The sequence below is a fragment of the Homarus americanus genome, unplaced genomic scaffold (genome assembly GCF_018991925.1).
Source record: "Homarus americanus isolate GMGI-L3 unplaced genomic scaffold, GMGI_Hamer_2.0 scaffold2539, whole genome shotgun sequence".
NCBI classification, from domain to species: Eukaryota; Metazoa; Arthropoda; class Malacostraca; order Decapoda; family Nephropidae; genus Homarus; species Homarus americanus.
This window is the reverse complement of record NW_024725489.1, coordinates 5,599,426-5,616,872: the sequence shown is the minus strand read 5'-3', so window position 1 is coordinate 5,616,872 and position 17,447 is coordinate 5,599,426. Positions and strand designations below refer to the sequence as shown.

At 39.7% G+C, this 17,447-nt stretch overlaps 1 protein-coding gene across 2 annotated transcripts in view; it reads right to left on the bottom strand.

Annotated features, from left to right (window-relative positions):
* Nucleotides 1-358: 358 nt before the first annotated feature.
* Nucleotides 359-17,447, bottom strand: part of LOC121865049 (C-1-tetrahydrofolate synthase, cytoplasmic-like) — a 30,075-nt gene continuing 12,986 nt past the window's right edge. Inside the window, exons 10-17 of one of the 2 annotated variants that reach the window (XM_042364378.1) lie at nucleotides 16,961-17,116; nucleotides 16,294-16,497; nucleotides 15,784-15,887; nucleotides 15,325-15,483; nucleotides 14,447-14,573; nucleotides 12,772-12,924; nucleotides 9,276-9,372; nucleotides 359-905 (exon numbers count right to left, since the gene is read on the bottom strand). In XM_042364378.1, coding sequence (XP_042220312.1) covers nucleotides 9,295-9,372; nucleotides 12,772-12,924; nucleotides 14,447-14,573; nucleotides 15,325-15,483; nucleotides 15,784-15,887; nucleotides 16,294-16,497; nucleotides 16,961-17,116 — 981 coding nt within the window. In that variant the 3' untranslated portion in view covers nucleotides 359-905; nucleotides 9,276-9,294. The remainder of the gene's footprint in view (nucleotides 906-9,275; nucleotides 9,373-12,771; nucleotides 12,925-14,446; nucleotides 14,574-15,324; nucleotides 15,484-15,783; nucleotides 15,888-16,293; nucleotides 16,498-16,960; nucleotides 17,117-17,447) is intronic. The other variant, XM_042364379.1, reaches the window with a different exon arrangement.

The window sequence follows — 17,447 nt, the reverse complement described above, 5'->3', positions numbered from 1 at the left end:
AACATAGTTATTGTGTCGGAAAAAGTAGAGTTTGAGGGGTCGGGCCAGTCTCTATTGGAATTAATCCCAGATGTTCTGTTGTTCACTTTATGCGGTTTTCACTTTCCGCGGTACCCTGTGGGTTCAATTGTAAATCGGGGTACTACTGTATTTGCTTTCATCGGATTGGGGTCTGCCTCAGTTAGTCCGGTTTAGTGAGGTTCTACTCTAAACATATATTCACACCATACAACAAACACAACAATAACACGGTGAACATGCGATAAAACAATCACTCGCATACAAATAATATCAACTAACATTATTACTAGTTTCAATCACAATCTGAAATTACACGAGGTATAAACAAATACGTACATAGCAAATGACCCTCATTTAATTTATTATATTCATCATTTTACAAAAATATGTAACAAGAATACAAACAACACACCTCTCCAGTAGACTTCTGGATTCATAAAATATATTCAGGATTGCATTTACAGAGCCATTAACTTTTCTGAGACAACCAAAAATACTTAACTGTATAGAAATGGCACAACTTTAACAGGATACTTTATACACAGTGAAAGTTCTTGTACTGTATAACAACTGTTCAACGTCAAAATTTCTTGGCACTGTTTTACATTCACATTTATCAGCAGTAAGTTAACCACCCATACAAGTACAGTACTGTATATCAACAAAGGAATATCAACAATTGTTTACCCTATGATGACCAGCAGATGGTAAGTTATACAAACCTACTTACCTACCACTGGCCTGTGTTTCTATTATTGAGCACATAGACTATTAATTGTAGAACATTACAGTGTTTAGAAAAGCCCCTGAACTTCCTCTTTTTCCAAGTCAAGGTCAATGTCATATATGCAGGGTCTTGTAGGTAACCCTGGCATCGTACTCATCTGAGGAATGTAAATAATATTAGTTAGCTAGCAATGGGTTTACAGCAATTTTCCATTTGGTAAAAAAAAAAAAATTTTTACACAAATGGGGGAAGGAGAAGAGAAAAGAAATGAAATTAGAGGAAAGGATAGATAAAGAGATGGGAAAGATTGGGCGAATGAGGTGCTTAAAAGGGAAAAGAAGGAGATGCAAGTAAAGGAGGGTAAAAGTAAGTACTGGCACTATTACTGAAAGAAAAAATAAAGTGGCAGAGGCAGGCAAACCAAACAAGGAAAAAATGAAAGTGGATAAAGAAATAGTAATAATTTAAGAAGAGGAAGATGGTGTGGTAGCAGAAAGCAACAAAAACTGTAAAGCATAAATTAAAGGTAAGAGAAGGTGATGGAGGAGGTAGAATTTCCTAGAATAAAGTTAAATGATGCTGACTTTCCCACTATAAGAGTGACCATGACAGTAAGCCCTCCAAGCTACCTTGCCAATACAATGCTCCCAGGTCATTTAATTTTCAAGAACTGCCATCTACATCACTGAATTATATCAAACTATCCTAATCAATACATAAAAATTTGTTAAAATATGGTTCATTGAGAAATACTACTACTGTATTTGCAATGACACCCACAAACTGTATATGCTGAATATACCATGCAATTACACCCATAACAGTAGTCCTTGACACTTATGAAAGTTGTTTTGAATTATTAAATACAGCATTACCTCTCACAGGCTAATATGGACATGCCAACACAAAATATAATGGAAGCCTCAAAGATGAAAAGGAAGGATAAATCTTAATATAAGGAACCATTATCCATATTTAGCAACCTTAGGCCATTCCTAACTGAACACAAAGGATAAGAAAATATGAAAATACAGGTATTACAGATTCTTGCCAAGCTCAAATGATAACTTTGATTTCTTTTAGATTTGATTGAAATTAAGAAAATTTTAGTTTTTCCAAAAACTTGCCTGTTTAGGTTAACCAGAATTATTTTTCCATTACCGTACTGACCTTCACCCAGAATGAGGCTACATCAATTATATTATTCACTGTTAGGCAAGCATTAAATCAGCCATTATAAACTAGTATATACACTACAGTATAGTACAGTGATCCCTCGGTTAACGAAATTTCGGTTAACGAATTACCTTCCATAATATTCTTCACTTCGGTTAACGAGCACACCCTCGGTTAATGAATTCCTTACGAATTTTTCCCAACATGGGTCGGCGTACGGGAATGGAGGCTGGTTCCGAGGCAGAGGGCAGGCTACTGGCCCTCAGGTGAGTCATCATCAGTCATCCACACTTATCAGTGCCTCCCTGACAAATCCCTCAAAGTCACCATCACTGTCTGTCACTATCACTGGTTTGGGCTGGCTGTGATGGGTTGCGGGCGAAGAACTCAGTAATGCTTTGCTGACGGCTGGTGTTGATGTTGTCGTCATACACCTTGATGTAGGGCTCCATAGTCTGCAAAAGCTGGGTAGTGAAGACTTCATACAGGTTATCGTCAGGGTCGTAGGAAAGGAGCAGCTCGAGTTTCTCAACACACTCGATGGCACCCCTTACATTACTATGCGATAACTTGCGTTCTTCTTGGGATGACTCACCACCTGCCTCTTCACTGACGTCATCATCTAACATTTTGTCGGCAGTCACATCAGGATCCCTTATCACCTCCATAATGTCGTCGATGGTGGTCTCGGAGAAGCCTGCAGCTGTAACACTCTGCGCAGCTTCTCTGGCAAGGTCCACTGCTACTCCAACAGTCTGAACCTCACCAGTCACAGATTGACTCTGCCTCCCACCTGGAATACCTTGCAACACATGTCTCCATGCGTGACGAACCGTTGCTACAGACAGCTGATCCCATGCCTCCCCCAAGAAGTCCACCGCTTTCTTGACGTTGAATTTTCTCCAAAAACGTTTCACAAGTACTTCTTGCTCTGCCAACTGTTGTTCCTCGTCCTCTTCGCCCTTGCTATCGGTGTCACCCAGATTACGCAACTCATCCTTGGTGTTGGTATAGCAATTCAGGAGCTTAAACTTCTTTATAGAGAATGCAGCTTTCACATTACAGATCAATTCTTGGTCCATGGGCTGTATTAATGACAGTGTTGGGAGGAAGGAAGACCACTTTATGTTGGGGTGACGATCCAACAGTAGGGTCGAGTGTCCTGGTGCGTTGTCAAGCAGCAACAAAATCTTGAATGGAACATTCTGTTGCTCAGAATTTCTTCACGTCAGGAACGAAACAGTCATCAAACCAGGAGAGGGACAGAGTAGAGAACATCCACGCCTTACGTGCGGTCAGCCAGTGGTCAATTAGCTTGGTCATGTCCATGCTCTTGTAGGCGTGCGGCTTGCGTGGATCACCTATAACTTCATCTTACAGGTACCGGAGGCATTGGTGGTAAACAGGACGGTGATGCGCTCCTTCTGCAACTTCCGGCCCCTACACTTGCTGGCATTCTTCACAACGAAGGCCTTGGACGGTATCTTTTCCAAAAAAGACCATATTCGTCCATGTTAAACAACACCTGGTGGTCCGTGTACAGTCCTTCCTCCATAATCTCGCGTAAAAACGGAGGAAAATCCGTAGCCGCAACACGGTCAGCACTAGCTTCTTCACCACCAATGTTAATGTTGGTGATCTTGTTCCTCTTCTTAAACCTCTGCAACCACCCAGAGGAAGCATTGAAGAGTTTGGGCTCTGCAATTCCCATCTTACGTGACACTGCAGCATACAGTTCACATGCGTACTCCTTAACTGGGCGCGTGTCCACCGCCATGTTCCGTCGCGCCTGACGAATCAAGTAGCTCACAAGTAATTTCTCCGTCTTGAGAAGCACCTGGTTGTGGAAATACTTGATCATAGAAGCACCTGTAGACTTTGTGATGTTCATGTGCTCCTTTATCTTGGCTGCATCCTTCTTGATCGTCTGGATCGTAAATTCGTTAACACCATGTTGGCGTGCAAGATCAACCTGTCTTATTCCTTTCTCCAACTCTTGGATGATCTTGTATTTAATTTCGTAGCTTAGGGAAAGTCGTATCTTCTTTGGCTTAGGGCGGTTGGGTCCAGGTAATGCAAGGTTTCTTTGCGGTGGTGGTGGTGGTCCGGCGGAACCATTCTTATGGAACAATAGATACCGATATACACGGTGTAGCCTGAAGGGGTGTAATTGGCGCAGGTGGGTCAAGGGGCTTGAACGCTCCCGCGGCGGAGCACGTCATAGTACATGAAACCAATCACAGCTAGCGGGGGAGGGAGGTAAGGATGCTTGGCCCAATCACAGTCCGATATATCATATGACGTCACCGATAACGCAACAAAGACATACACTGTGCGACCTACTCGTGCTGCTTACCCAACATGGCGAGAGGTTTGAATCCAAAAATGACGCGGCGCGACATGACCGCCAGCCGCTCTCCGCGTAAAAAAGTACATGCACCGCCTAAGGTGAGCATTCCGTGTTGGCTGGGTGCAGCGTGGCGTGTAAAAAAAAGGATTAGAGATATATATATACATACATTAAAACTCCGCTTAGCGCGATTTCACGTATACGCGGTGCCTCCCCAGAACCGAACTTTCACTTAACGCGGGTTTTTTCCACGTGTGTGTGTGTGTGTGTGTGTGTGTGTGTGTGTATATATGTATATGTATGTATGTATGTATGTACACACACACACCATTTTTAGTGCATATAACACGTGGACTTTGAACATATAATCAACGACCTCACCAGCCAGGATTCGAACCCTCAACCTACTGGGTGGGACTAGGGAATGCTACCGACCAACCCACAAGGACACTAAAAGCAGTCCTAGGCTCTGTTATATTTCACACAAAGCCTGTTCATCGAGCTGATGGCGCCGTGAATCTCATTGGGACTAAAAATGAAGTATATATATATATGGTACCTCGTGTTTCATACCAGCTGGATTCGGTAAAATGCCAGCAAGAATAAACACACCCACAGGGAGCATAACTCTTTAGACAGAAAAGGAGTAAAAACAGGTTCCTAACTTGCATTTTGGGTTACGGTTAATTAGCAATTATTAATGATATTACTGTACATGCATAAAAAAAAACTATTATACTAGTAACCACTATATACACTGTACACTCTTTAAAGCTTTTCTCCACTTTGTTTTGTGTAAACCTTTGTAACTAGCAGCTGTACACTTAACACACACTGAATGTATGGTAACACTAAACAATACTGTATAAGCAACAGATAAAGAATTAAGAGGCAACAGTAAAATAGTTAATCTTTTAATTATACAATGAGCAAAGAGGTACAAGACAAAGCCGGCCTCGACCAGGTTTAACCATCAAATCCGAGGATTGGATTAAGCCAGAGAAGGGATGGAGTGAGATAATGTTACTAGATGAACTCATGAAAGCCAAACTAATGACTGGAAAAACTTAATTTCCCTCAAGATGTTGGGGAAGTAATGTTTAACCAGTTCATTCCAGAGGAGCCTCAACCTACTGTTCAAGGGAGAAGCTGCACATTGTAGTTGTCTGAGCAGTTTAGTATCTAGACCACAGGTATATTTCAGACTCGTGATATATCCTACCAAATATCAGCAACGTTATCTTCTGGTGCCCACAATCTGGCGAGTCAATCTGACCTCTGACAATGATGACTCCATGGCGATGTACAAAATATAAAATAATGAGCAGCACAAGTTACTTTTAATATTACATCATGTCAGTGGTGGGCACGGTTCCGCTAATCAGCGAAGCTAACTTCCTCGGTAGGGGATTAGCTTTTTCACTAACTTTGGAAACCATTAGCGGACCAATTAGCTTCCGCTAAATTTAGTTCCACTATCAAAATTTATACATGTTTGTTCCTGTGACGCAGCGACGCATGTCTCCAACAGCCAGTCAGGCACGCTTGGCTGACTGCGTGTTAGTTCAGTCGACCCTCGTTAATTGGGACCCCTTTAATCCGGATTTCGGATAATTCAGACAAAATTTGAATTTTTTTTTTTTTTTTTTTAGATTTGTAGGATTATTACCTAAGCGGACCTTAACCTAAAATGCTGGTCCACCCACTGCTGGGATAAAACACCAGTGTCTTTTTGGTTAAATGTAACATCACCACTAGTGTGGGGGAGGATGCAACTTTTAGCTTCAGACATGAAAAATATTTACCATTTACTGCCAGTAAACAATGAAAACATAAAATATGTACCAATTAGTAATGAAAAGTTGTGCAGTGCCTTTAACAAATGAAGCTCACCAACTTACAATTGGCTAAATTACCTTACGTGTTTTCAGTAGTCTATGTTGAAATTCTTAGCACAGGCTAACTTATCATATCATATACGGTATCACAGTTCTCACTGAGCTACAAAAAATACCGGTAATAAAAACCTTTTCGATATTTCACACTTAATATAATACCCGGTAATCTACTTCAACCTCCTATTGTTTACAACGATGCATGACGCACCACCAGCTGTTGAGTATCAGCTAGACGGTACACGTGTTTTTCGAATCATTTTCAGTTAAAAAGCTGTTACATCACACGTATATTATACCTAAACTGCGCCTGAATGAATATATTCTCGGAAATAAATAGTGGTTTTGCTGAAACGTGATGTATTTTAATGTAAAATAGGATAAAATACATGACGAAAACAAAAGATTTTACCTAACCTTCCGATGTTCAAGAGAATATACACCTAGACCCCGACTTACGACTTTGGACTTACGACCGTCGGGACTTACGACCGCCTCAGATAGACACGCATTTTCTATACCGAAACGTTTCCAGTTAATGTAGTCTCCATGTATAATTAGAAAATTATGGGGGCCCCATGTGCATTCAGCTGACTACATTAAAGGTTAAGTGCTCAGTCACACTGTATCCATTCCTTATTATTTATTACTTTCACTGTACTGTATCCATTCATCATTATTCATTACTTTTACTGTACTGTATTTCATTGTAGATTTTTTATTTATCTATATCGGACTTACGACCATATCGGACTTACGACCTGGATTTGGGTCCCTAACCCCGTCGTAAGTCGGGGTTTATGTACTTTTTTCAAATAGTTTTTGGTTAAAATACTGTTATTTTACAATGGTATTCTATTCATACTGTGCTTGATATAAAGCATTCATGGAAAAGGAATATTTTTGCTGAAATGACGTACATATTACAGTGGAAAGTTGGATAAAATAGTGACAAAACAATGACTTTCGCTTTCTTTCGTTCAAAAGATGTTACCGTAATCGCTTTTCGATTGGTTTTCCGTTAAAAAACTGTTGTATTACAATAATATTCTATCCTAATTGACTTGAATAAATACTACGGATTAGAGGTTAGCAAAGCTAACTTTTCGTTTAGCTGTGCCCACCACTGCATAATGTATTGTAGTTTTAAATATGCTTTGAAATCTTCCACAATTTACTACAAATTTACTTGGAAGATTAAGATCAAGCTCCAAATTGGCCATTGGTCGGCTCAAAACAAAACCTGTACTGGAATCAACACTTGTAACTCTCCTCTCATTAAAAGTTCTCCTTCCTAGGCAATGTCCACAACAAAGACCTAGAGAGATGACAGTACAGTATTTCCATATTCTCAAATAACTGCCAACATTATTTCTCTGGTTATATTTGATTAGACAAACTTAATAAATCACCAGCCCCTTTGTAACCTGACCCGAGAACCTAATTACTAGTGTACTCTCTCTCTTCTGCTGTGTGAATGATACAACTGAGTCTGGTTCACCCCAACACCCAAGACCTCTACTATATATAATACGTACTGTACAGTACCAGTAATGGAGTGGAAGTATGAAACTAAACCAATGCTATTTACTAAAAGATTCTTAAAGGTTAAGTTTAATCATACATGAAGTGTTACATAAGCTTTAGGCATTAAAATGTTTGTAAGTACTGTACAATAAAAGGTTTTTTTTCTAGGGGGAGGCAAAGAGCAGGAGATTTTAATGTAGGCAAAAGCTTATGAATCTAACAAGCATATTTTGTAAGATTTAAAGCAAAGCTTAAGAAGGAAACCACTCCAGTCTTCAAGCTTTTACAAATACAAATAGTAAGCTCGATATAGTTCAATTGCTCATGCCAGGTTAATATCCGCTCACTTTCCCTTCATTAATCTTAATGGCTCCTTTACCACAATGAGGCCACTCCATCCTGTACTCAGACGTGAAAGTATCAACAACAAATAAAACCACTGAAATTATTGTACAAGTTTCATCTCATAAGTAAACCTAATGATTTTACATCAGTATATTCCATTGCTCAACACTGAAGTTTATAATGAAAAACAAAAAATTATGTTCTATCTCTCAACATTCTCCATTCCCAAGTGGGTTGGTACAGTACTCAGTAACCATCAACACATGAACCCTAAACCACACAGCCAACCTTTTTTTACCTGAAATGTTTAAAGATCCGACTTTATCCTTCACCGTACATTACCCTAGAGAAGCGCTTACAATTCTCATGGGCTTAATAGCAAGACTATTAGATGTATTAGACCTGGGATATTAGTTACAAAATTAAGTTCGACTGTAACGAGGAAGCCTAATAAGCCTTGACCACGCAGGAATCACAATGTTGGAGGGTTGTAAAGGTAAGGTCCCCTTCTCTCTCCTACTCATGAATTCATTTCTCTATCCTTACCATTTTGTTTTGTTGTAACTTCCCACTACTGTCCTATACATCTATACCTGCTACATCCCTCAATGTTCCCATACTCTTGATTATTGATTCAAAGAGAATTTTTCTGATATTCAACACAGATGCCAACAGTACGTCTTTCAGCACTGCCAATAAAGTCGGTCACTTTAAGAGGTGGTTCATGGCTATGTTCATACACAAGAATCTACACACACTTGCCCCTTAAATTCTGATAGGAACAAAACACCCATATTATGAACCTGATAATACAAACCAAGACAATTGTGTAGATCACTTAACTTCGTGAATTAACCAAATGACCGAGTGGATTAATTTTAACAGCCAATGATTCAATGGTTTTAGAGAAGCTAAAATATATAGACAGAGGCCACATTAGATAGTCCACTTACCAAGAAGAATGAATAATTATGAAGCATTCAGGAAATGTGAAAATAGTAATGGAAATCTCGATTCACTTTACTCGTTGTAGATTAAACTTTAAATAGATTAATTGCATATTGTTGAGAGACTTGGTGCAACTGCTTAATTAGAAATGGAGAAAGTTTGGGAGATAAAACTTGTGATAGGAAGTGACTAGCTATGATCTCTGCCATTCACTCACACAAGATATCTTACAACATAAGAGGCACTAACACTATAGTCCTTATCATCTTTAATTGCATCAACTCACCTCAAATTTTACCGAGGCCTCACTTTGGCGTGAGGCGTCGCAGCCATTGCAAGCCACGAGCCAGCGTGGGTGGACGTGGGACTTGCCCACACTCCTTCTACGAGGTAACACACATGATCATGCTTAAATCTGACAAATATCTAGTCTTCAAAATAACAACTAAAACAAAAAATAAAAACACCAAAGGATCTAATTTAAATGGAAGTGACTACTTAGCCGGGAGTTCTCGGCCGGGCAGCCTGGAGGCTACTTTGCCGGGAAACCAATCATAGCGATTTGGCGAGCACAACGATGGTATTCTCGACTAATTCATGTGCTGTTCTAGTATTACACTGTAGGTATATGCAGTATCACCCATTTTGAAAAAATGTATTGATAGAAATTTTTTTTTTCTAGAATCTCTGCCACAACTGAACACATCTTGTTTTCCAATATTCTTCAACTCGACATCTTGCCATGTATCAAGCTTCGCACAAGTCATCTAAAGTACAAATAAACCACAGGAACAAGATATTTCATGTATCAAGTCATCAAACAAACTAAATAAAGTACAGAGGGAGATTTACAGAGTACTGTACAGTAAAGTAGATCTATACAGTACAATTTCCAGCTCATAAGCCAAGGTCTGAAGGTTCTCTGACCTCACCACCCAAGGAACATGAGCTCATGAGAGGATAAGTTTTTTATATGTGAATTTAACAGACCTGCCTGGTAGGAGAGGTGAAGAGTAAGGTGACAGGTTTCTAGCATTACACAACCTTTACACCACATTTGAATTCATAAATAAAATTGACAGGAAACTACTATTGTACTCACATGTAAAAATTTTCACATAAAAAATTATGACTATAAATTATATTAATTCTACTAATACATTTCTTTATAATATGATCGATATATACCTATGGTGTACTGCTGGAACAGCACACGAATTAGCCGAGAATACAGTCACTGAGCACACCAGCTCATCATGATTGGTTTTCCGGCAAAGTAGCTTCCAGGCTACCAGGCTGAGAATTCCCGGCTAAGTAGCCACTTCCATTTTAAAAACGGTCTTGGGTTATAGTTTTTAGTAACTATCATATCAAAGATATTTTTAGCCATTTTAATTAGTCCATAAAAAATGGGGGAAAAGGAGCATTTCTGGCATATTTCCAATCCTTAAGAAACAGCAAAATACACAGCTTTCTCTTACTAGCACTTCCCCTTAACTTCACACATTCTTTTCCAACTGAATCCTCCGAAAGCAAGGCCTGTCACACTGTACTTGTTGCTACAGTACAACCAAAGCACTTCATCACTTGCCAACATCCACACAGTACCTACCACTACACAGCTGGGGGTTAAATGAACCTTTCAACTTAAGAATTTTAACCAAGCACAACAATGCTCCCTAAATCATACTAACACCCATCTCACCCACATGGTACTTCTACTTTGTTCTTACCCTCATTAATGCTCTCCTCCCTTTACATCATCTTCGCCATCCCGTTCATCTTCAGTACGTACTTAACATTTTCACCATTCATGTTCATCCAATCTCATGATAAAGTTTTTGAATTAGTTGATATCAAACAACGAATTCAAAAACTTCCTTTTTCTTAATCCAAATTTGCCTTTCTTGCATTTATATATTCTTTTTCTCTGCCAATTTCCATTCTAAAGCCTAACTCTTCATCTATACTTGTCAACAACTTTCACACATATTTAACATTGCATCACGTCTGACTGCACTAAACACTACCTTGCCACAGACTGCCTTCATAAAGGGGTAGATTTATATAACAAACCCACATCAACACTGTACCAGACAAGAGGACGAACACCACTGACAAGATAAAACTGACCACGAAGAATCCAGAATACCACACGACACAGCTAAGACAATGCCACAAGTACAGTAGTGTCCCAAGTAATTATTCCGTAGAACATCTCGTAAGGGCCACCATAGAATCTATTCCAGCACTTGAGTCTTATGTTTATGTACACAGTTTTAGTCTGTGTTCTAATTCTACAGGTACAGTATTCAAACAGACCATCAAGAGGCTACAACACATCACTTCCTCAATACAGTACAGTACCACTGGAAGGAAAATGAAATTGTTTCAGGTTCATATACCCACTCCTCCAATATTTCTGTCTAGAAAATTTCATATCAAACTGGAGCCACAGCAATGTAAGAAAAACTGCACGACCATTAAACTTAACCAAACTATTACCGACATGAAACTACACAAGCCTACCAATGTTTTATACAGGAAGATCAAGGACAAGTGACCAAGTTCTCTAACAGGGACATAATAGGTTCTCAAATCATGGAGCACCAAAGCACAAACACCATAGAACCTAACTATATTAAGCTGTGGATAACAATGTAATATTCCAGTACAGTACAGTAGTACCCCGATTTACACGGTCAATTGAACCCACAGGGTACCGCGTTAAGTGAAATCCGCGTAAATGGAACAACAGAACATATGGGATTAATTCCAATAGAGACTGGCCCGACCCCCAAACTCCACTTTTTGATGACACACAACTATGTTGTAGTAAAAATATTATCTTAACTTTATGATGGTATGCACACGCAATTAATAATTAAGAGAAATATCAATAATATTAGGTTTTTTAACACTTACATTAGTAGAAAAGATGGGTGGGCACACGGGGATGGGGGGTTGGTTCCGAGGCAGAGGGCAGATTATTGGCCCTCACCTGTATCACTTGTATCAATTGTATCACTATCTACCACAGAGGCTTGCAGGGCCTCTTTGTCAAACCCCTCAAAGTCCATATAAGTCCATATCCTCACTATAATTAATATCACTGACTTGGGCCGGCTGTGGTGGGTGAAGAACTCGGTAATGTTTTGATGACTGGGCGACCTTGTGCGCATCGTGCCCGCGCCGCTTCCCGCGTATATGAGTAGATGAACCGCGTTAAGTGAAAGTTCGGTTCTGGCGAGGCACCGCGTATATGAGAAATCGCGTTAAGTGAAACCGCGTAAAGCGGGGTAATACTGTAGTTTGTATACCAAGCAGATCCTCCCCACTGACGCAGCCTGCCCATTCAGGTACCCAGAAATAAACAAGCAGGATAAAAAGACTAAGTTAAGCAAAATATTCAATAATTTGAAGTAAAAATCGGGACAAACTGACACAGGCAACATTTCATATTCTGGCATGTAATGGTTTACATCACAACACCTGGGTTGCCATTGTACTCTACCAGTCTACAAGTATACAGTACTCCACAAATACAGGTAAATGCTTTAGATAATACACAGTTAAGTAGTAAACCTTAAGAGTCATGCAATATTAGGGTGATTAAATGATCTGGTATAAGGGACTTGCAAAACCTAAATCATAATACAGGACTAATAATCATACCACTAAACCTTACACTGTCAAATTATTAGACTAATACAAGACAGTTCACACCCACTCAAGACCTACATCATGCACCTCATACAAGAGCAGTGTGTGGGGGTACTTACCGTTCCTACAAGAGGGTAGAGGAAGCCGGCACCGACTGATGCTCGTACGTCTCTAACGGGAATTTTGAAGCCTGTGGGTGCGCCCTTCTTACTAGGATCTGATGTCAGGGACAGGTGAGTCTTAGCCATACATATTGGAAGGTCATTGAAGCCCTGAAAAAGCCAATATATCAACCAAAATACTGCACTATATGCGGTTTCCTAAACATTGTTTCGTTCACTACAATAACGGCAATGTATCAATTAGTCTCTCAATGGTATTGATCACCATAAGACTAATAAATTACGATAAAGTCTAATAACAACGCCAATCACATGAGGATAATTCATTCCTGGCAATGTCATACAAATGGGATGACAGCCATTCTGAGAGTAACTACTGTACTAACAATTGAGTACAGTACTTGGAATCATTTGATCATATGTGCACCCATCAATCACCAACAAGACTCGCACTAAGCCTCACAAAACACAGCAGAAAATTGTTGGATAACTTAATTATTATATAAACTGTATTATACTTCAGTCAAGTAGAACCAACCAGTCATATATGGATCATCTTTCCATTTAAACCACTGGTACAGTTACCTGCTACTGGAGAGATCAGACAAACTATAACCCTCCAGAACAAATCCAAAAACCATGATAATGAAGTAAATACTATACATTAATGTATATGTAAATGAACAAGATTGAAAGTAACTACTGAGGTGAATTAACCATAACTGACAGAGTAATCAAGTGTTATTTGATGAAAAGGTAGGTAACCCGCAGAACTAAATTGTTACATTTCAGATACAAAATGAACGGGGAGAGTGGTTGGCTACTAAATTATAACCAATGGACCACAAAAGCTTAATGCCGGTGAATGCCACTGACAAAACAACTACAGCTTGTGGGTGTAACATAGCTCCTCTACACTGTGTGAGGGATCTATAGAGGAAACCCAAGTGCAAGACAAAAATACAAGATGGATCACAAATTGGGCCGTACTGTATATTGGAAATACTGTACTAAACTCAATCACAAGTCCACAAATTGCCAGAAAAAAAATAAGACAATACCGAGAGTCCAACATCAGTGCCAATTGGGTTTTCAAATATAAATAAATAATGCTGCCCATCGTGTAACGAGGATAGCCGGCCAAAGGGCCACCTTGGCATGAATTTATTTAAGGTGTAGAAGCTGTCGCCAACATAACAACCACACCCTAAGTTAATGAGCTGCATGACCCAGTGTTTCAGGTGTAGAAGATGTCGCTAACATAACAACCACACCCTAAGTTAACAAGCTACACACAGTGTCAAGGAATAGTCCGAGAAGACCAGACAACTCGTTAACTGCACTGGCTAACCATTACCCCGGAGCACAATCCGCAAATCGATTAACATCCAGGTTCCCAATTACTGCTGGGTAGACAGAGGCAAATGCGTAAAGAAACTTGCCCATAGTTTCACCCTGCCCGGGGATTGAACCCGAGTCCGCTCGCTCGTGAGGTGAGCATGCTGACCATTACACCACAGCAACATGCATAGATGAAGAAAAAAAAAAGAAGCAACATATTTTAGATCAATATGCAGGTTTTGTTCAGTTGTGGATGTAAGGCATCCTATATAACCCATACAAAAGACTACAGTGTGTGTGTGTGTGTGTGTGTTTGTTTGTGTGTCCCGACCTGTTTCCGGTAGCGGTTAATCTGTTCTTGCGCCTCAGGTTGGATCTCTATGTCGTCAGCGCCGTAGATCTTCTGGGCAATGGCACGAATCTTGTCCTCTATGGGATGATTCAAGTTGTACAGGAACCTAAAATGAAGAGCTCCAACATTTAGTCAATTCATTCCATAAATATCTGTACAAGGACAAACTTAAGACTTGTTTTCTATAACTTATCACCTGATTTAAAGACGGGTCTTACAAAACTTCAAAAGGAGATCCTGCAAAATTATGAAATGGATCGCACAAAATTCTGTGAATGCTGAAGTTTTCTCCTGTGTTTTCACTCACCCACCTTCCAAAATTCACAGACATTTTCCAAGCAATCAAAGGCAATGTCATGTGCATGTTATCTATCTTCAAGCTTCCACATTAAATGACTCTTGCACTTGTCATCAACAGCCACACACATTCACATCTAAAAATATAAAATCAAACTTCAGTTGCTCCAGACTTACAGAGCATTACACAAGTTCATTAACTGTATCTATAACAAAAGTGAAGAACTTGCAAACCGTATGCAATGGAAGACACAAATTCATGGAAAATGTCTCGGATATGTGGGTTACCTTCCTCGGGTTATCAGAAGCATATACAGTACTAGATTCTTTATACTTAGCTTTCTCCCACAACTCCACTACTACAGATGAGTGGTTACCAATGCTTCATATTTCAAGGTGGACACATTTGTTTTTGAATAATTTTGATTAAATAATAATAATGACCTTTGTAAGTATCATACAGCAGTCCTTTGCCAATTCATTTATCTATTTCCTACAGACAGTAATTTTGTAACGTCATCTATCCATTTGGCCATCTACCAGCAGCCACCAGTTCTTACTTGAAATCTGAAGGTTGGTTTGAGGCAGCAACAACAGCCTCTGCCAACTGGACTGCTCCAGCTCCTCCCTTGGCCCAGTGGTTGCAGATAACAGCATCAACAGCACCAGCATCTATGGCCAGCTTCTTCATCAGATTCAGTTCAGCTTCTGTGTCAGTTCTGAAAATAACACAATTTACATCATAATTTTGAGAGCTTCATTTTCATTACTAAACCCTCATGAAGCTGGTCTTGTGCAATTCTTTTTTAGTCACACCTCATTAATTCACAATCTATATACGAGAGAGAAAGAGACTAATAATTCAACAAAAAAAGTTTATCCCTTACAGAAGGGTCAACCTTTACAGTAGACAACTTGTACAAAATCAAAGACTATGACACCAACAACTGAATGACTCCTATATATAACACTTCATTAATTTCATTCTTATTTACAAAGAACACAACAGCTATACTCACATGAAGGAGTTGATGGCTACTACCACTGGGATACCAAATATCCTACCATTTTCAATCTGCTTCCTCAAGTTGCTGAAGCCTCCCTCAACTAGCTCCAAGTTTTCCTGGTAAAGAGAAAGTTTGACTAATACCCTGAAAAATTACTGAGCATAAGTAGTCCTGTCACACTATGAGGGCCATTGTCACTATGGGGCCATTATCACACTTTGGGAGCAGTTGCCAGAGTCCTGATGGTCACCAGGTGTCCTCAATGACTGTGCTAATATTGTATTAATAATCAGCATCCATTGAGTAAGGAGTTCCAGGTTTTTCCTACATTATTAAGCAGTTTAGTTCTTACGGTAATCAGTCAAATGGGTCCTAACATAACCATTCCTAACAGACTTCAATTCTAATGATTAAGTGAGGCTGGCTGGAGCTTAGTAAAGAAAACAAAACAATTGACCTGCAATCCTCCATACTATGCAATGGTTGGCATCAAGTGTGTAAAGCAATCCCCCATCAACCTACTTTAGTGTACTCGGGTGGGAGAGGTACTCCCGGTGTGACGGTAGGACCGCCACCGTGCATCTTGAGGGCTCGTACCGTGGCCACCAGAACCACAGCGTTGGGCACCAGACCAGAGTACCGGCACTTGATGTTGAAGAATTTCTCCATACCTATGTCGGCACCAAAGCCAGCTTCTGTCACCACAAAGCCCTCTGCACCAACCAGCTGTGGTAATGTTGAATGGAATATACTGCACTATTAAACCATGTGATTAAATTGAACAAATGGGACCTGCACGTTGGTTTTAAAAATAACCAAAATAAACTTGCAAGTAGTCTTTACTCGAAAGAGGTGCTAATGCATGCCAGGTGGTGATATACTCAATGCTGTGGCCTTGTCTTTTGGCCATTTAATCTGAAAATCTTTCTAATGCTTGAACTTAAGATGAGAACACGACAATAACAAACACTGTAGCCATCTCTGTTCTTGAGGTATGTTGACATACACAGCTTGGTAACTACAGTATACAGACAAATAGACAGATGGTGCTAATTCCCCTACTCATTTAGCCTTGATGGCATGAGTAACAATAGTTTATTCAATAATTAATCTAAAAGAATTGCATTTAACTACACACGAGTTTTAGACATGCCCAATAATTGTCTGTTCTAGTCATAAGAAAAATTACCTTAAGTGCAATCTTATCAGCCAAGATGGAAGAGTTGCCATGGGCAATGTTGGCAAATGGTCCAGCATGTACAAACACTGGTGTGCCCTCCAGGGTCTGCATGAGATTAGGCTGGATGGCATCCTTCATGAGGACTGTTAGTGCACCACTCGCTCCCTAGAAAGATAAAAACCAAAGGCCATCGAGCGTTTTAAAAATATAAACCCTACAGTTAAATTCAGTTTTTACATCTAACAAATAACTGAAGCAATTTTCTCAATCTAGAAACCTCACACAACAGCAAACAAATCTTGCCAAATGATATTCACTTTCACTTTCTTTACAAGTTTGTTCCTATTAAGTGTACAAGTCAACCAAAATGAAGAGCCCCACACACACACACACACACACACCCTTCTTATACTGTTTATCCTCTCTAACTGCCAGGCCATGTGTTCTGCTATGGTGGTCCTCGTCCACAACAAGGCCTCAAGATACAGTACTCATA